We start from the raw sequence: 18954 nt of genomic DNA, 5'->3' as shown, positions 1-18954 counted from the left end.
AAAACCTCCTTCCATCAGTGAGAACTTTGAAGATGAAACGAGGCTGGGTCTTCCAACATGACAATGATCCAAAACACACCGCCCGGGCAACAAAGGACTGGCTCCGTAAGAAGCATTTGAAAGTCCTGGAGTGGCCTAGCCAGTCTCCAGACCTCAACCCCATAGAAAATCTGTGGCGGGAGTTGAAAGTCCGTGTTGCTCGGCGACAGCCCCAAAACATCACTGCTCTCGAGAAGATCTGCATGGAGGAATGGGCCAAAATACCAGCTACTGTGTGTGCAAACCTGGTAAAGACCTATAGTAAACGTTTGACCTCTGTTATTGCCAACAAAGGTTATGTTACAAAGTATTGAGTTGTATTTTTGTTATTGACCAAATACTTATTTTCCACCCTGATTTACGAATAAATTCTTTACAAATCCTACCATGTGGATTCATGGATTTTTTTTTTTTTCACATTCTGTCTCTCACAGTTGAAGTGTACCTCTGGTGCAAATTACTGACCTCTGTCATCATTTTAGGTGGGGGAACTTGCACAATCGGTGGCTGACTAAATACTTTTTTGCCCCACTGTACGTGCTGTTCGGCGTCCTGCATTTGAGTCCTGTCACATTTTGAAGCGGCCTCGGCCGTGACAGGGGCTGCATTTCAGTCAGTGGTGATGGGGCTCTTGCCCATTCCCTCTTGGAATTAGGAATCTAGAAAAGTATCAGAGGATTTTGATCCCAAATACACGGTCAATGTAGTAAAAGCATACATGGATAGAAAAACAAACAAACAATGAAATCAGTCATGGACTGGGCCTAATAATTATTGAAGTGTTGTGGGATCATCTTCACAGAAAACAGAACAAAAGACAGCTAACATCCAAAGAAGAGCTTTGAATGTCTATCGAGAAGCCTGGAGAAGTATTCCTGCTACTACTTTGAATACTTTAAAAAATACTTAGCTCAGACTGTGTTGAAGAATAAATGTGATCATAAAACAGAGCTCGTTAGAATTTTCTGAACAAAATCTAAAGAAATGAGGGGGTTACTCTAGACTAGTACTGCAACTGGTCCTTAATCATTTGTCATAGGAACACTTTTCAAACAACAATGCGACAACTTTGTTTAAAAATGAATGTATCTAATTTATCAAACTGTTGTTTGGTTTCCTTGTGCAATAAGGTTACAGTAATAATAAAATGACACAAAAAATTTTTCTAAAAGAGACTTTTTTCTCAATAAATGTTCATTTTCTTTCTTAGAGAAAATCGTTAAGTTGGACCCTGCAAAAATATTGTGGACTAAAAACATGATGAGATTGTTTTTTATTTCATCATGGTAGAAAAGATAGATATAGAAATATACAATTCCTAAAATATATTAAATTCAAACATTTGAACTGTCAGCAAATCACACGGCAGCAATGTAGAAGGAGGAGTCTTCTCCAACATCCTGCCTTAAATTTTGTAGCTTTCTAAAGCAAGTGCACTTACAGTAAAGGTGCCAATATTATAGTTAATGATGTTTTTACATATCAAAATAGCAAAATGAATACGTCTAGTATAGTTGTGTTTTCTCTGACTGGTTTCAGTGCAACTGTGAACTACAGAGTCACACTTTTCTCTCTCACTTTGCTGTGTTATTTTCTCATTTTGATGGTAAACATATCTCTTATTTTAACTATAATATCAGATCAAAACCTACATGAACCCATGTATATATTTTTGTGTTCCTTGTGTATTAATGGACTTTATGGGACTGCTGGGTTTTTTCCCAGATTTGCCTTTGATCTGTTGTCTGACACACATCTAATCTCATATGTTGGATGCCTTTTGCAAGTGTTTGTTATATATTCAAATGCAAAGGTTGACTACTCTACTTTAGTCCTAATGGCTTATGACAGATATTTGGCCATATGTAGACCACTGGAGTATCACTCTGTAATGTCTGTACGAAGGACTGTGGTGTTAGTCACTCTGTCCTGGCTTGTTCCTCTCTGCTTTGAGACTCTCGTCATAAGCTTAACGTCAACACTTAAATTATGTGGCTCCAACATAAACAAGCTTTACTGTGAGAACTGGTCAATTGTCAAACTTGCTTGTGGTTCAACAAAAGTGAATGACATTGTCGGGCTGATTTTCATCACCTTTTATTGTTGTCATGTTGTCTGCATTGCATGTTCATATGTGCAGCTTGTTAATGTAGCTTTAAAATCTCGAGCAGGTAGGAAAAAGTTCACACAGACTTGTGCGCCACATTTATTTTGTCTGCTGAATGTCACGACTGCTTTGCTTTTTGATCTCATGTTCTCGAGGTATGGATCAGCATCTCTGCCACAGCATTTAAAGAACTTCATGGCCATTGAATTCCTCATCATCCCTCCTATTTTAAATCCAGTTTGTTACGGTTGGGTCCTGACTAAAATTCGAAGGCGAATGATATTTTTGTGTAGGCTAGCATATCAAAGATTCGGTGTAAAAAGCCAATAGTATTAAAAGATTGACACTGATATTCAGATAAAAAAGGAAAGTATGATACATGATACTAGTATGATAACATTTAACGATGGATGAATGATTGATTTGATTAATGGCCACATAATGTCTCATGTTTCCATTTCATTATAATTAGAGTTCTAAAAGTTCAGTATGGAGTTATGTGATGTAAAAGTATCAAATGTAAATTTATGTAAAGCCATGTCTTATTTTTAGCTATGATTTGAGCATTGTGATGAGAGACAGATGCTTAATTTCTTGGATTCTGGTGAATTCTTAAGCACTACTTTATTATGTGTCAATGTAAAGTACAATATGCACATAATTCTTATTTTTATCTAAAAGTAAAGCAATTATTCTCAACTTTTCTCATTTAATATAATTCCTGCAGAGTCAGAACACATACACACATTCTGTTTGGACACGAAAGGTGTGACAAGTTGATTCCGTTTGATATCGGGGGGAGGATAACCTGCCTAAATGTGCATGTGTCATCTATTCATGAATTCATTTATTAAATGCTGGACATTAGCTCACATGTGCATCAGCAACATTTGTTCAAAAGATATCTGTCTGTGTACAAAGAATCAAGCACATCTCAGCTACCGTACTTTCTCAGCTACAGTCACACTGTAAAAAACTGTGGCTGGAGACAGTGACACAACCAAAACAATGTACAAATAGTTTGTAATGTCTCCACTTTTTAAGTGGTCGGCTTGAACAGTCGTAACAATAGGGACCAGGTCCGAAACCAATACCGGTCAGTTTCCGTCTTTAAAGCACTTTGATGAATAAAGGCGGTGATAAAATGAGGATTAAACAGCAAAAACAGAGAGTCTGCTATTGGTTTCACATTTAACATATCAAGATGGCATTTGTGATAAAGATATAATATGTTGCCTTTCTTGAAAATCCGTTGCTAACTGCATCAGATATGTAGTACTATAGGGCCGGACTCACAATGTTGGACAACACAGAATTCACACATCACACAACTCTTTTGGACACAACAGGGTCAAATCTAAACAAGGACCATTTATAATTTGTAGATTTATAACCAAACAGATGCAAATAGTTTATTTTAGCTTTCTACTGACAACAGCATGAATCTGTCACTGAAAGGGCATGGGTAATGTAGTCACAAAAAAGGCAGATTACAGTACTTTTGCTTTTTCTCAGTCTCTCTGAATCTCAGGTGGAGGTTTGCAGGAGAAAAATTGCCGAGTAATAATCAAGCTCCCTCGTGCTCCTGAAAACGGCTCATGTGCTCCTTCTGCTAATGTTGCTTTTCTCTCTGCCTTGAAGTCACCTTGGTAGTTATCTGAAGACTTCCTAACATGTTCAGTACCTTAAGAATCTCCTGGATTCATGGAACATTCCTAACATTGCAACCTCCCCACTGCTGCCTTCATGTAAAATTTGGATGCAGCTTCTGGGTCTGAATAGTTAAGTGCTTTAAATCTGCATTATTTTTAATAATGGCCACCAGGAGGTGATACCTGTGGTTGCAAAAAGACATTTACATGCATGTGGGGAAAAAAGCTCCTCAGACTTGACTCTAAACACTTCCCTGCTTAGCTTAGAGTCTTAGTCATTGATTTTTGGGTCATGTTGAATAAAATTAAATAAACTTTGTATATCCCCTGTTTCAGAAAGAAGGGATATTTGGGCTATTCTCAGTCAGAGTCAGGCCTGTTCCTATCTTATCACATCTGGTTTCAAAACCAAGGTAGTGATTGGACTGGTGATGGGGGAAATGTTAATCCCAAGGCTTTAAAATGGGACTGACGAATGGTAAATGTTAGCTGTATCCATCTTTTATTCTGCTTGTTGACACTGGTATTTTAAAATTTAAAATTTTCTTCATAACTAAAAAATGTTTTCATGTAGCCATTTTGTCACATCTCATTAGTGCTTTCTAAGTAAATTGCAGCCAGTTTTAGTTAGAGATGGCACGATACCACTTTTTTATGTCCGATACCGATACCGATATCATGAATTTGGATATCTGCCGATACCGATATGAATCCGATATAGTGTTTTTTAATCAACAAAACTGTTTTTTTTTTTTTAAATATCTTGCTGCATTTTGTATAAGTTCATACTCAAGTTTAAAACAACAACTACACTAAAGCTATTCTGTTATACCTGTATGCAAAAAAAAAAAAATTTCATAGTTCAGCAATACTGATCAATCTAATAAACTTAAACCTACACCATCCTCCCTATTCTGGTATTTTAAAGAGTACTTAGCGTAAATATTAAGCAACCTAACTAATAGGGTTCCAACTCCCAGCAACAACAAAAATAAATAAATAAAAAATAGGGAACCACCCCTCACGCTCCACCTCATGATGCTTAATCAACGTAATCAACCTTAATTTGATGCAGTGTGAAAAAAAAAGCACAGAAATCAATTATTTTTCAAGAAATATTAAATAGATTCAACATCTTTCTTCAACAAAATTGCAGACTGCACAGATGGTACCTTCCCAAAGGAAAAAGTACTATAGCTTACTAGGGTATATATATTAGACTTAATAGTCACTATATACAGTAATTGACTTCTATTCATTTTGCATCAAATTAAAACTTTGGGTGTCAGATAATTATTTATTAAAAGCTCGACATTTTAAATGAGAATAAGAAAGAAAAGTATGTCTTTGTGCCCCCTTTTCCCTGTTCATGCCCTATCGGCCCCCCTGGCTAAACTTTGCTAGATCCACCCCTGCACAGTTACCAGCCGTCAGCTACGTAGAAAAAGATCCTCGAGTAGAAAGTAATAATAAATAAATTCTAACAACAGCTGATCAAGCTTAAACGTGCTGCTGTTGTTCAGCCGCTGGTTTCCTCTTTCTGGTGCAAAGTGGGCCAAAAACAAACCAGAGAGACGGACTCGCGACAGAAAAGCCGATCAGCTGATCATTAAGCAGTTTCATGATTGAAGTAGCAGCCAGAAGAGGCAGTCGCTCCATATATCGTTTGGTAAGCTTAACGCAGGAATGCTTTACAAACATTCAGAGATGGACTTACACACTTGCTTTACTTCTCTCGGGGATAACTTTGTCGGAGATGAAATGCCGGGTTGCTAGCGAAGCTCCACATGCTATCCAGACCACCGACAGGTCCCGCATGCCACAGCCGCTCTATCACGTGATGCATACTGCTCCGACGTGCTAACGTTCTGAGGTGAGTTACGGCGTGTTGCAAGTTTTGTGAGGTGCTTTCGTGATATTTAATGGATCGGATTACATTTTTTATTTTTCTCCGATATCCGATCCAGTAATTTAGGTCAGTATCGGACCGATACCAATACGTAATATCGGATCGGTCCATCTCTAGTTTTAGTACAGTGGGAGTGAACGCTGGTCTGTAGGTAGGCCCTAGTGTGGCGGTAGCTGGTGAAATGAAACTGTACTCCTAAGGTTGTCTATTTAATGTTTTTTCTCTTTGCTGGTCTCAACGTTTCACTCATATAATACACAAAACCTATTTAAAAGATTCATTTGTTATATTGTATTCAGTGGTAACGACTAGGTTATGTATTTGAGGCCATTATTCTTTGACAATGGGACTGTGTGTGCAGTCTAAGTCCATTGCAACTAACATGGTGGTAAGTAGACAAGTAGAGGCTGCCCACCTAGTCAGAAGTTGTTTTTTGTGTTGATTTCGCAATAACTCAATAAAATCCTAAATATCTACATTTTTGTTGCTCTTTAGTTTCTTTATCAGGGAAACCTCACCTGTCCTTTCTTTGATTTTTGGCCCAGTTTATTCTGTACTAGAGAAAGGTTACATGAGACTGGGATGCATTTTTTTCATTCCTCCATTAAGGAGATATTTCTCCATTAAATACTATTACCTCTCTCTTGCTTCCTCAAAGGAAAACACTTTAAGGTCTTGTAATTAGTCAGTGACAAACATTTGTCTATTTCAGTGTTACTGGCTGTTTACAAGCTGAGAATATTTTCATTTATGAAATAAACTCTAGTAAACATTATTTTTGACTGTTATTTTCAGTAGAGATGATTCTTGTACACACTGTCCTGAGGTTTATTTCAATAAAAATAAATTTACAAATAAGAAAATATTTTTATTTGTTCCTTGGTGTTAATATTACTGGACTTGTAGCAGAGAGTTTGGCCCACAGCTACATCAGCCTGGAGACTGCTGCTCCCTAAGCATCACACACACTTAATGTCCTGGGGATAAAAGAGTGCCCTGGACTAATGGTCATTAGTCCAGTAATCATCATGTTTACTTGATAATCTTTTATTATATTATTATTGTCTGTTAGTAATAGCATGCTAATCACGTTTGCAGGGAGTTGTCTCAAAAGAAAGGTCTCCAGAGAAGTTTTTTTTCTTTCAACAAAAACACACAACTCAGTCATGCATGATGTTTGCTTTACTTTTATTACATACTTGCATTACATATCATTTAAAATAATTCACCAAAACAAAGAATATTGTAACCATAAATATACATTAATTAGTGTGAAAATGTATCTTTCAACATATTCATAAACGCTTATAAGCTCTGAATTGATACATTAAAAATATACAGGAGTGAGCACTGTTTTGTGGAGGCCACAAATCGACCAGATGGAGTTTGCCATTTTGCAAAATAACATTTTATGTATATGGCTAAAAACCGGCCGCATATGTAGTAGACTAAAGATGGAGCAGATGTCATAGGTTCCTGAGGTGTGATTTTATTTCATGCTTGCACCTTCAGACCTAAGATGTGGAGGATCATACCTATGTTTGAGAAGGGTTCCCTTTCACCAAAGAAGCAAAAACATGCAGGAAACATGCCACACTACAGTCATCTTAATAAAATGTCATCTTCGTCTTCTTCACCTCATTCGTCATCTCATGAATGGAATCAGGGCTCTGACACACAAAAATGTGAATAAATGTGCTACTTTATTTCTGATATTGTCATTATTATTGATTCTTAGCCAATTAAACATGCGACCCTTCAGAATTCTGGCAACAAGCCAGATAAACAAAAATAACTGGGCTTTACTTGAGTGAGCAAAAGGTGTCCCACAGGGTTCTATTTTGGGATCTGCTTTATTTTCTGTTTTATACATGATTTGAGTAAAAGCTTTCTAGAAAAAATAAATCTTTATGCTGATGACACTGTCATATAAACATTTGCACCTTCTGTAGAGCAGGCAGTGAATGCATTTCACTTATTACAATCCATTTTTCTGCATTTAAAATTGGTTTTAAATGTTCATAAAACAGAATTTATCGTGTTCTCGAAAGCTCACCCACGGATGTTTGATGATCTTAGCGTTGGTACAGATGTTGGCAAAACCATTGAAATGGTACATGCCTACAAATATTTGGGTATAAAGTTTGATGACAAGTTTCTCTCTAATGTACACATTGCTAGTCTTATTATGAAAATTAAAGGGAAAAATGTTTTTTACTTTAGAAATAAATCTTTTTACCCTTTTGCCTGTAATTGATTATGGTGACACACTGTATGTTTCCTCTTCAGTTCTCAGTAGTCTTCATGTAGTCTATAATGCATCACTATGTTTTATCATAAAGTCTCTGTCATGGTCCCTGTGCCTGCCCAGCCGGCCTCACAAGTGTAGCCTTGTGAGGCCGGCTGGGCAGGCACAGGGACCATGACAGTCTCTGACTTACCACTGCGTTCTTTATAATTTGGTGGGTTAGCCATCACTGACCATTCGAAGAAAACAGCACTGGTATTTTTCTTCATAAAGCTGTTTTAGGTAATCTTACAGTCTCCCTGTCCCACTACCAAAAGTTACCAGCTATACTCTTCGAAAGGGTTGCTTCCTGATGTACCTAGAGTTCTGACAGATATGTCAAACATTCTATGCACCTTAGACAAGGAATATAGAGAAAAATCTAAATTTACTTTAATTATTATGCTTTAAAAAATGTAAAAGCATAATAAGGAATAAAGTGAAGGAGACTTATTGATGTTTACTTTAAGAAGCCACTCTGTGTTCTAATGTTTTACATCAGCAGGCCCAACCCCGTACCGGTCCATGAGTTTGGTACCGTGTCGCAAGAGTTCAGGCTCGAGTGTGTTAGGATGCCTGGGTCGTTGACCCAGGGTTTTGAGTTTATATATTATCTATCATTTCTATGCTTTGGTTTCTTTGTTAGAGTTATGTTTTGTCTCTGTGTAATCCTTAGTTGCTGTCTCCCCTGTCCGCTATATCCCCATGTCCAGTCAGTGTCTGTGTCTGCCCTGGTCCCACGTCTCTGTTCCCTCTGTTGTAGTGCCTGCATGTGAGTCTGTGTCTTTTGTTCAGTCTGTGTTATGTGTTTCCCGTTTTACTTTGAAAGTCCATGTCTGATGTTAATGTGTCTGATTTTGCTTCCCCTTGTCTCGTTAGGCCTGATTTGCCCCAGCTGTGTTTCCCTCCTGTTACCCTTGCTCCCTCTGTGTATTTAAGCCCTGTGTTTCCTTGTGTCTGTGTTGCAATCTACCTATATCGTCACCTATTTTTGATGAGCCAGTTTTCAGTGAGCCTGCTCCTTTGCCTTCCTGTGCTCCTCCACCCAGGGAAGCTGCAGTCCAGCCATCTCCTGCACCTGTATCAGTTCCTCGGGTGAGGGGGGCTAGGGCCCAGTTTGTCCCTGCTCCGGTTTCCAGGTCAGCTGACCCTCCGCTCCTGCTGGAGGGTCCTGCAGCGCCGTCGCCTGCAGCGCCACCACCTGCGGCTCCCACGCCATCGCCTGCAGCGCCACCCTCGTCTGGTCCAGCCTCCGAGTCTGCGCCCTCGTCTGGTCTAGCCTCCGAGTCTGCGCCCTCGTCTGGTCCAGCCTCCGAGTCTTCAGCTTCGTCTGGTCCAACCTCCGTGTCTTCGCCTTCGGCGTCGCCTGGCCCAGCTTCCGTGTCTTCGCCTTTGGCGTCGCCTGGTCCTGCCTCACTCCGTCTAGCTTCGTCTGCGCCTGAGGTCTCTATGCCGTCTGGTCCTGCACGTCCTGTCCGGCCACTTTCCAGGCCGATGACACAGGAAACACCAGTGTGAATTTCATAGTTTTCAGGGTTTTTAAATCTGTTTTTAGTGTTATTTTTTCTATCGTTTTTATCATTAACTCGGTGTCCCTGGGTCTTTTCCCATGTGTTATGAATAAATCTTCTCGTTTTGGTACCTGTACTGGTTTTATTTTGTTGTATTTATCCGTGACACCTTAAAGGTCAGTCCGTGAAAATAACGTTGTGGATAAACTTGTCTGCTGGGAATAAAAAAAGTTGGGGACCGCTGTTTTATATTGTTTTTGTTTTGTTTTTTAAAACTGTTTGTTGTGGTTTTATACTTATACTTGTAGTATTTTTTAGATGTTTTGTATGGCTGCTAACTTGACCACGTCTGGCTTATAAAAGAGAAGTTGGGCAATAAAGTCTCATGATCAGTACTATTCCAAGTAATCCAAGTGTTTGGAGTGGAACTGGGGTGAGCTTAGTGCAGGCTTTTTGATAACAAAATTTGCTAGCACCACAGTGCTTTTTATTTAAACCAGGAGTCATTTTACATTATTGACCACATACAACATAATTCCATCTTAAGTGAGCAGAATCAGTTCTTATTTCTCAATAACCTATAAAAACCACAAAATTGTTCCTCTTTTATAAAGCTATAAAACATAAATTACACATTTACACAAACTACACTAGGACTTCCTCTTAACACATTTAAGCAGCTTGTCTGCTCCCTTTTTCATAAGGGAGATAAGAAAAAGTGTCCTGCCCACAGTTGTAGGTCCACATATTTGATTTAGCAGATGTTTATGCTGGATGTCTTTTCTGATGAAAACTCTACACAACAGAACCACTAAACAAAGGGCCCAAATCATTTTGCATATTATTGCATTTTTTTTAATTTACAATTTGGACTGGATCCCAACTTTATTTTTAAACACAGTATAGATTATACCATTCAAAAGATTCTGCAGAAAACCAACCAATCCATCCATCCATTTTCTGCTGCTTAACCTGTTAAAGCTGTACTGTGTTGTGTTGATTTTATGAATTTAGAATGCATGATTTAAAAAAAAGTCAGATATATCTGTTAAAGAAGAATGCCATTTTCTATTGCCATTATTGTCATTGGCCCTCAAGTACACTCCCACTTTATTGCTCCTCCTCTGTGCTGCAGCTATAAATGTTAGCAGATTCTTTGGTCTCATTCAGTTGGGATGAAAGGAGCTAATTTCTGAGCTTTGGTCTTGTAAAGTATAAAACTACTCTTTGTTCTTTGCTTACTGATGCGCGCATTGTGTAACAGGTATAACAGCTGTTGAGAAGGAACATATCATAATGAGGTAGCATGCATGTCTAAAACAGATTTGAACAGAATATTAGAAACTTTGCTAAACCATCGGGATTGGGTACTCTTATTCATATCGAAAAGAATCAGAATCAAAATACTTTCATAATCCCTAAGGAAATTGGACCATTCATATCATTATTACTGATCAAACTTGTTCACTGTGCAAATTATGCAGAAAATGGGAAACTCAAGTGAGACTGTATCATTTGTGCTGGCTGCTTATGGAAATGTTGGAGCTTTAAAATACATGTATTTTAGTATAATATTGTTCTGGTATGTCTCTATATGTGTGGCCAACACAGTCCTTATTGTGGTCATACATGTGGACAGAAGACTGCATGAGCAATGTATATACTGCTTAGCAATTTATGTGTGAACGAAATAAATGGCAGCACATCGATGTATCCTCTTTTGCTCTCACAGATGTTTTCAGACAGCCATGAAGTGACCTTGCCGTGGTGTTTTCTCCAGATGTGTTGTATGTACACAACTGCTTCTGCTGAGTTTTGCAGTTTAGCAGCCATGGCCTATGACAGATATATCTCAATCTGTCATCCATTACGCTATAATGTGATTATGAACACAGAGAGAGTGTTTATTCTAATTCTACTTGTATGGGTTTATTCATTTCTTATTTTTATATTCTCATTTTCATTCATCTTCAGTTTGACGTTCTGTGGAAATGTTGTTAATAATGTGTATTGTGACCACAAATTAATAATTCGACTTTCATGTTCAGTTTCAGTCCACAGCTTTATATCTGACATATTCTTTCTGTTACTGAGTATTTTCATACCATTCAGTCTCATTTCAGTCTCTTACATGAAGATTTTGGCAGTTTGTCGAAAAACATCCACAGAAAACAAGCAGAAAGCCGTGACTACTTGCACCCCTCAGATCGTCTCTGTGTCAAACCTGTTTGTCGGGTGTATTTTTCACGCTATCAATTCCAGTGTTTTAGCTGCTCATGTGCCAGGTGAAGTCCGTATAATTTTATCTATATATCTCCTTATTTGTCAACCAATGCTCACCCCATTTATGTATGGATTTAATTTGCCAAAGATAAGGCAATCATGTACAATGCTTGTGTTTAAGAGAAAATCAATGTCTTTGTTTAAAAAGAGACTGTTTTAGAGCATCTGTGGTGGAATAGCATTCATCAAACATATTATGGTTTGTACACATGAAGAAAATAAAATCTGATTATGTCATGTATTTACCTTTATAAAAGGCCCATTTCATTAATTCAGTTCATTTTGTTTTGTTTTGTAAAAGCTACTGTGCAACCTCTAATTTCCACTGAATCTGCAATGGTTGATGTTACCCTCAGACAGGAAACCAAAATTTTGTTTATTACATTGTCCTTAGAATAGTTTTAGGTGCTTCTCTGCTTCAACAAAAATTATTCAAGCAATCATATAGTTATCAGGAAGTTTCAGCAGTAAATGCTGAGTTGCTCATTTGAATCAGTGAATCTGTGTTGACCCCATGCTCTACCATAAAATTATACCAACTTACAGGAAATGAGTACAAGAATTTCTTACTGGAGGAAAGAATGTGATTGTACTGTTTGGGTCATCCCCTCAGAAATGTAACCAGAGAGAAGAAGATCAAATCAGGAATAAAATAACTACATCATTTTAAACTCACTCATCAAATAGGAATTAAGAAGTGTTAATCTGAGTATTGTTAAATCTGAGTATTAATGAGTGAGACATTTAGTGGATTCATTTGTATCTGATTGCTGATGGGGTCTGTATACAGAAATCATTACACTGGTTCAGTTAATCAGAATCAGAATCAGAACACTTTCTTAATCCCAGGAGAATTTATGCGGTCACAGTTGCTCCAAGACAATACGAACAGTAACTAACTAAACTAAATGAAATGATACGATATAATACAAGTTACAAAATAACAAAGTCACAAAATAGCTCAATAAATACAAATAGCTCTAATTATAAATATCCTGGTATAGTAGACAAAATTACATATATGTGGCGGACACTGAGTTGCCCCTATTACTATATTGACTTTGCAATTTTCTCTGTAAACGATGTGATATTAAGGGTGTGCGACTATCGTAGTGTGTAGTGTGTTGCAGATCAGTTTGAGTCTGTTATATCTGCAACCCTCAACCTTCTGCCCCATCATGCAACAGCATAGAGAATTGTTCTGAAATACTCAGTGTAAACATAAGTGTACTTCCATGTCTGTGCTTCCTTGCCCTCCCTAACACTAAGGCAAAGAATGGCTCCACCTGGGGAGAGCAATTGACACAAATCCATAGTCTCCTTCTCTCTGGATATTCTTTTTATAATGAAACGAGTAAAAATGAAATGAAAGCAGGGAAGCTGCTGCTGTGTGTGGATGAACAGCAACCCTGAGTATAAATAAAAGATGCTGAAATGCAGAAAAATGTCATCAGGTCTGCCATGGTCATTTACAAATACCAATTAGTGTCTCCGATAGGACATGAATTGTCTGGCATTTTGGCTAAACTAAACTCCTACTGGGAGAGTTCATTGCTGAAATTGGCACAATCAGTGACAGCTTCTTGGGGTACGATTATGAAGAAAAGTCTGGCTGATCTGAACCCGAGGGGTATTCTGTTCTTGGACTCCTTTGCAAACTACAGCTTGTCTATAACAAACATAATGCTTAAAAATAAGGGTATTCATAGATGAGCATGGCACCAGGACACATTAGGCCATAGGTTGATGATCGATTTTGTAATAGTTTCACCAAATTTGCAGCTGGATGTTCTACACTCTGGAGAACAACATGATACAAGATAATTAACAAGACCGACGAGTGTCAACCACCTCCTCTACATGGATGACATCAAGCTGTATGGCAGGAATTATCCATACCACTAGGATCAACATGAACGATATCAGAATGTTGTTTCGACTTGGAAAGTGTAGTTGATTTTTTTTATATGAAAAGTTGAGAATGTGGAAATTCAAATCCAATTTTGGACCACTTAAGAAACATTTGAATTTCCCTTGAGAAGAATAAAAAGGTTATTATCCTCTACAATTCTGAAAACCTGTGGAATTTATGGTAGTTAAAACAAACAAAAAACTCTGCCAAAGAGGAAGAATGCCATTGTCTCTAACTCTGTCTGGACCTCAAATTTAGCCGCGCCCACCTCATTCTCCTCCTCAGTGCTGCAGCCATAAATACTAGCAAAAGAGGTTGTCTTGTTTAGTTGGGAGAAGAAGCTGAACTTATTGTTATGTATTCTTAGCATGTGAAGAATCTCTGGAATTGAATCTTGTAAAAGTATAAACCTGTTTGCTTTTTGTTTTGTGATTCCTGATGTTTGATTATTATTAGTTTGTCTTGTTCATTGTGTGACATTATGCAGAAAATAGGAAACTCAAGTGAGAGTGTATCATTTGTGCTGGCTGCTTATGGAAATGTTGGAGCTTTCAAATACCCATATTTTATCATAATATTGTTTTGGTATGTCTCTATATGTGTGGCCAACACAGTCCTTATTGTGGTTATACATGTGGACAGAAGACTGCATGAGCCAATGTATATTCTGCTCAGCAACTTATGTGTGAACGAAATAAACGCCAGCACAGCACTTTATCCTCTTTTGCTCTCACAGATGTTCTCAGATAGCCATGAAGTGACCCTGCCGTGGTGTTTTCTGCAGATGTGTTGTATGTACATAAGTGGGCCTGCTGAGTTTTGCAGTTTAACAGCTATGGCATATGACAGATATATTGCAATCTGCCATCCATTTAGCTATAATGTTATTATGAACAAAGAAAGAGTGGGTATGTTGATTCTGCTTGTGTGGATTTTTTCATTTGTTAGTTTTTTACTCTCATTTTCATTCATCTTTGGTTTAAGGTTTTGTGGAAATATTATTGATAATGTATATCGTGACCACCAATTAATAATTAGACTTTCATGTTCAGTTCCAATCCAAAGCTCTATATCTATGATATTCTTTACGTTATTGAGTATTTTCATGCCATTCAATCTTATTTCAATTTCTTACCTGAAGATTTTACGAGTTTGCCGTAAAACATCCACAGAAAACAAGCAGAAAGCCGTGACTACTTGCACCCCTCAGATCGTCTCTGTGTCAAACCTATTTGTCGGGTGCATTTTTCACTCTATTGATTTCAGCCTTCTAGCCCCTCAGATACCAGATGAAGTCCGTATAATTTTGCCTATGTATCTCCTCATTTGTCAACCAATGCTCACCCCATTTATGTATGGATTTAATTTGCCAAAGATAAGGCAAGCCTGTAAGATGCTTCTGTTTAAGAGAAAATAAATCTTTGTTCAGTAAGAGACTATCTCTCTATCGACAGCATCTCTGCCGTGTAGGAAAGTAACATTCAGCAATCTTCCTATAATTTGGAGATAAGCTGATTTTATTTTCTTAATGTATTTGAATTTACAAAAGACCTATGATATTCAAATTATTTTCTTTATTTTGCTAAAGCTACTTTGCAACATCTAATTTCCTCTAAACTCCAGGGCTCCAGAGTCTCAGCTTTCAGTGCTAATAGTATTAGTCTTGCAAGCAAAGAAATTTATTAAATATACAAAGTTATATCTACATTATTTTCAAGCTGGAAACCACAGTTGACCTAACCTGTCAACTGATTCGCAATTGGTGGCATGTACAATCTCGTGGCAAAGCAAGATTCTTGGGCTCATGTCATATCCATTTCAGTCAGTTAAAATCTAAAATTTTTATCTTTGAGACATTAGTTAATTTAATCAGACTGACCTAAGATACAATGACTTTCCCCTCAAAGAAGATTTTCCCACAGTCATCAACACCATCAGAAAAATGGCAGTTAGGCTCTTTGATACATATTTAATCACTACACTGGTGAGGAGGAGAGAGGCCAGGAAACTACATTTACAATTTACATCACATACCACCTCTTACCTGATTCAGGGTTATAAGAAATAATTTTATTTAATTTTATTCTTTTTTATTTATTTTTTTGCTGTTGTTTAATATTTCATTTGTCCATTCTGAACTAACAACTGAACCGGAACAATTTAGAAATGTACAATGAAATTCGATTTTGGCAGTTTGTCGAAAAACATCCACAGAAAACAAGCAGAAAGCCGTGACTACTTGCACCCCTCAGATCGTCTCTGTGTCAAACCTGTTTGTCGGGTGTATTTTTCACTCTACTGATTTCAGCCTTTTAGCTGCTCATGTGCCAGGTGAAGTCAATATCATTTTATCTATATATCTCCTCATTTGCCAGCCAATGCTCACCCCATTTATGTATGGATTTAATTTGCCAAAGATAAGGCAATCACGTACAATGCTTCTGTTTAAGAGAAAATCAATATCTTTGTTCAGCAAGAGAGTGCTTTAGAGCATCTGTGCTCTGTTGCAGAATAAAAGTCAGCAATCTTCTTCTGTTTTGTAGACATAAAGAAAGTGTCATGTCATGTATTTATGTTTATAAAATGCTCATTAATCCTTTTTTTTAAAAAAATGTATATATTTTAATTTGTTTTGCAAAAGCTACTCTGGAACCTCATATTTTCTTTTGTCTCCTGAGCTCTAAGTGAAAGGTTAATGGTAATAGCTCAGGAAAAAAAATATTAAATATTTGAGTATGATGACAATGATCGTTTTAAAATAAAAATGCAGTTTGAATAAACCTTCAGGTTCATGGCAGCTTAATCATCTATTGCAGGGTGTTGCCCTCAGACAGGGAACAACATCACTGTCCCTAGAATTGTTGTTGTATGTTTTTAGGTGCTTCTCTGCTACAGCAAAACTTTAAGTGATCATAACTAATTATGATCAGACAGGTGAAAGGTGATGATCAAGGTGACTAGATCATTTAAATAAGGCAGTTAAAGGTCATATATATTTGACACATTTGGGTAAGCAATAGTATGTGTATATAAATGATGATGACTGTACATGTGTGGGTCTGGGTGTCAGGAAGTCGGAGAGGACTTTATGAAGGGAGAAGTAAGGCACAAGGACAAAATGGTTCTTTAAATCTTAAATGACAGAAATGTAACGAGAGAAAAGGTTAAATCAGAAAGAAAAGAATTACAATATTTTAATCTCCCTTACCAGATGGTAAATAAAAAGCCTTTATAACTGATTTGACTATTGCTGAATTTGACTATTAATGACTGAGGCATTTACTTGACTATCTGATTTATGGTGGTGGCTACATATACATCAATCATTACACTGGGTCAATTAAACATAGCTCTTTCGCGGAGCAGGTTGACCTACTGTGATTGGACCTACCTGCGGAGGGCAATTGGCACAAACATAACAATCTCCTGCTCTCTGGATTTTCTTTTTCTGATGAAATCCTATAAAATTTCACACCGAATGAAACAACAGTTAGTGCGTCTGAAAGCACAGGAATTGTCTGGCAATTTGGCTAAACTAAAATAAAATAAAATTCAAAGGATGGCCGGAGGGCAGAGGGACCCTGTACTGTTTTGCCCTCCAACTTCTTCTTCTTCAACTTAATGTATATTGTAGGTGTAGCTCGGATGGGGATTTGGGAGTAGATACTCGTAATTCCCATGGGCGTAAACGCCACAGTAACATAAGGTGTTCACAGTTAATATTATGTGATGTAACTGTACCCTGAATGTAATTTGCCTTGTAATATGTCACAAGGTAAATATAGGTAATTAGCGCAATGAAACTGTTATGTTAATCATAAAGTATTATTTTATGGTATGTAACTCTGAAGAGAGTTAAAGTATTGTTCAGAGTTTTAATTTTCTGGAGGCCCGTGAAGGTAGCAAAAAACGGGACCTGTGTATCTGTTGTAATGGAGGAAGAGAGGAGAACGGCATGGAGAGATGCACGAGGTTAGCTGAACCAAAGTGAGAGACTCAGCTAGTTTTACTGAGGTTACCTAGCACAAAAGAGTGTATGACTAGAAAGCTAACCGTGTGAGAGCTTCGCAACAGAGTGTGGGTGAAGTGACTTTTTGTTTCAACGGTCGCACCACCGTGTAAAACTGTGTTTCCAGCTACGACTGCCGAGGCTAAAGGCTAGCCCGGACTGCTTGGCTGCGCCACGGAGGCAGCCGCTATGGACTGTCGGAGAGCTGGACAGTGACTGGCTAACGCGCTGTAGCAGAGACAGCAACCGGTCCGCAGGGAGAGCGGAGAGTGGATTTAGTTTGGGACTGGTGAACAGAAACCTACCGAGCAACTGAACTGTAAGTTGGACTTTCGTGCTCTTACTGGGGAGAAGAGGATTTTTCTCCATCGTTCGCCGTGAGCAGCAAACAGGCCTGCAACAAGTGTGAATGTGAGTGTGTGTGGGGCCCATGTGTGAATATTGTGTATTTAGTGGATTTATGTAGCATATTTTTGAGTGTATATTGGTGAGTCACTTACCAAGAGGTGATAACATAATTTGTGTTGTTTAACATAATTTCAAAGGTATGTCTGTGAAGGTTCTCAGTCATCCAGGTCATCGTAGTCAAAGGAGCTTGCAAAGAAAGGCGTCTGGACTTCTTTAAGTTACTTGAAGACGTTTCACCTCTCATCCGAGAAGCTTCTTCAGTTCTAAGGTCAAATGGTGGAGAGTCCCAGATATAAACCTAGTGGGAGTAACCCCCCACAGAGGGACAAAAGTACCCCCTGATGATCCTCTAATCGCCTGAGACAAGGTGTGAAACTGGGTGTGGACCCCATGCTGTACAGTGCAGCGAGGAATGCCCAGACCTCTACATTGGAGAGACCAAACAGCCACTTCACAAGCGCATGGCACAACATAGAAGAGCCACCTCCACAGGACAAGACTCAGCAGTCCATCTGCATCTTGAGGATAAAGGACACTCTTTCGAGGATACCAATGTTCACATTTTGGACAGAGAGGACAGATGGTTTGAAAGAGGAGTGAAAGAATGTCCACTATGTCCACTGTGAGCGACCATCTTTGAACAGAGGCAGGGGTTTACGACACCAACTCTCTGCCATCTATAATCCAGTTTTGAGATCCCTTCCCAGACGCCTTAACGCCCACTCACATCCTGGGCCATCTGATCTCAGGAATTCGCATGATAAGGTGGGGCCAGGTTTCACAATGAACTCACCCGAAACTCTGGCTGATTGGGGCCCACACCCAGTTTCACACCTT

The 18954-nt window shown here is 38.2% G+C and overlaps 2 protein-coding genes and 1 pseudogene across 2 annotated transcripts; all 3 read left to right on the top strand.

The window, feature by feature from the left end:
* Positions 1 to 1534: 1534 nt before the first annotated feature.
* Positions 1535 to 2476, top strand: LOC146557014 (olfactory receptor 6N1-like). The gene has a single exon (XM_085250541.1). It carries the CDS (start codon positions 1535 to 1537, stop codon positions 2474 to 2476), a length of 942 nt encoding a protein of 313 aa, XP_085106667.1.
* An 8516-nt stretch (positions 2477 to 10992) lies between these two features.
* LOC146557013 (olfactory receptor 10A3-like) lies at positions 10993 to 11948 on the top strand (annotated as a pseudogene).
* Positions 11949 to 13923: 1975 nt separating this feature from the next.
* LOC146557012 (olfactory receptor 10A6-like) lies at positions 13924 to 15117 on the top strand. The gene has a single exon (XM_085249678.1). The coding sequence runs from the start codon at positions 14182 to 14184 to the stop codon at positions 15115 to 15117; it is 936 nt and encodes a 311-aa protein (XP_085105804.1). The 5' UTR covers positions 13924 to 14181.
* The last annotated feature ends 3837 nt before the right edge of the window (positions 15118 to 18954 follow it).

The sequence above is a fragment of the Mchenga conophoros genome, linkage group LG16 (genome assembly GCF_057382185.1).
Source record: "Mchenga conophoros isolate Kocher_MC1m ecotype Shallow Benthic linkage group LG16, M_conophoros_male_GT1.1, whole genome shotgun sequence".
In the NCBI taxonomy this organism is placed as follows: domain Eukaryota; kingdom Metazoa; phylum Chordata; class Actinopteri; order Cichliformes; family Cichlidae; genus Mchenga; species Mchenga conophoros.
The sequence above is the reverse complement of the archived record's forward strand: the minus strand, read 5'-3'. Positions and strand labels throughout refer to the sequence as shown.

Coding starts and splice junctions, on each gene's coding strand:
- LOC146557014 (XM_085250541.1), top strand. CDS start 1,535: ATGAATACGTCTAGTATAGTTGTGTTTTCTCTGACTGGTTTCAGTGCA.
- LOC146557012 (XM_085249678.1), top strand. CDS start 14,182: ATGCAGAAAATAGGAAACTCAAGTGAGAGTGTATCATTTGTGCTGGCT.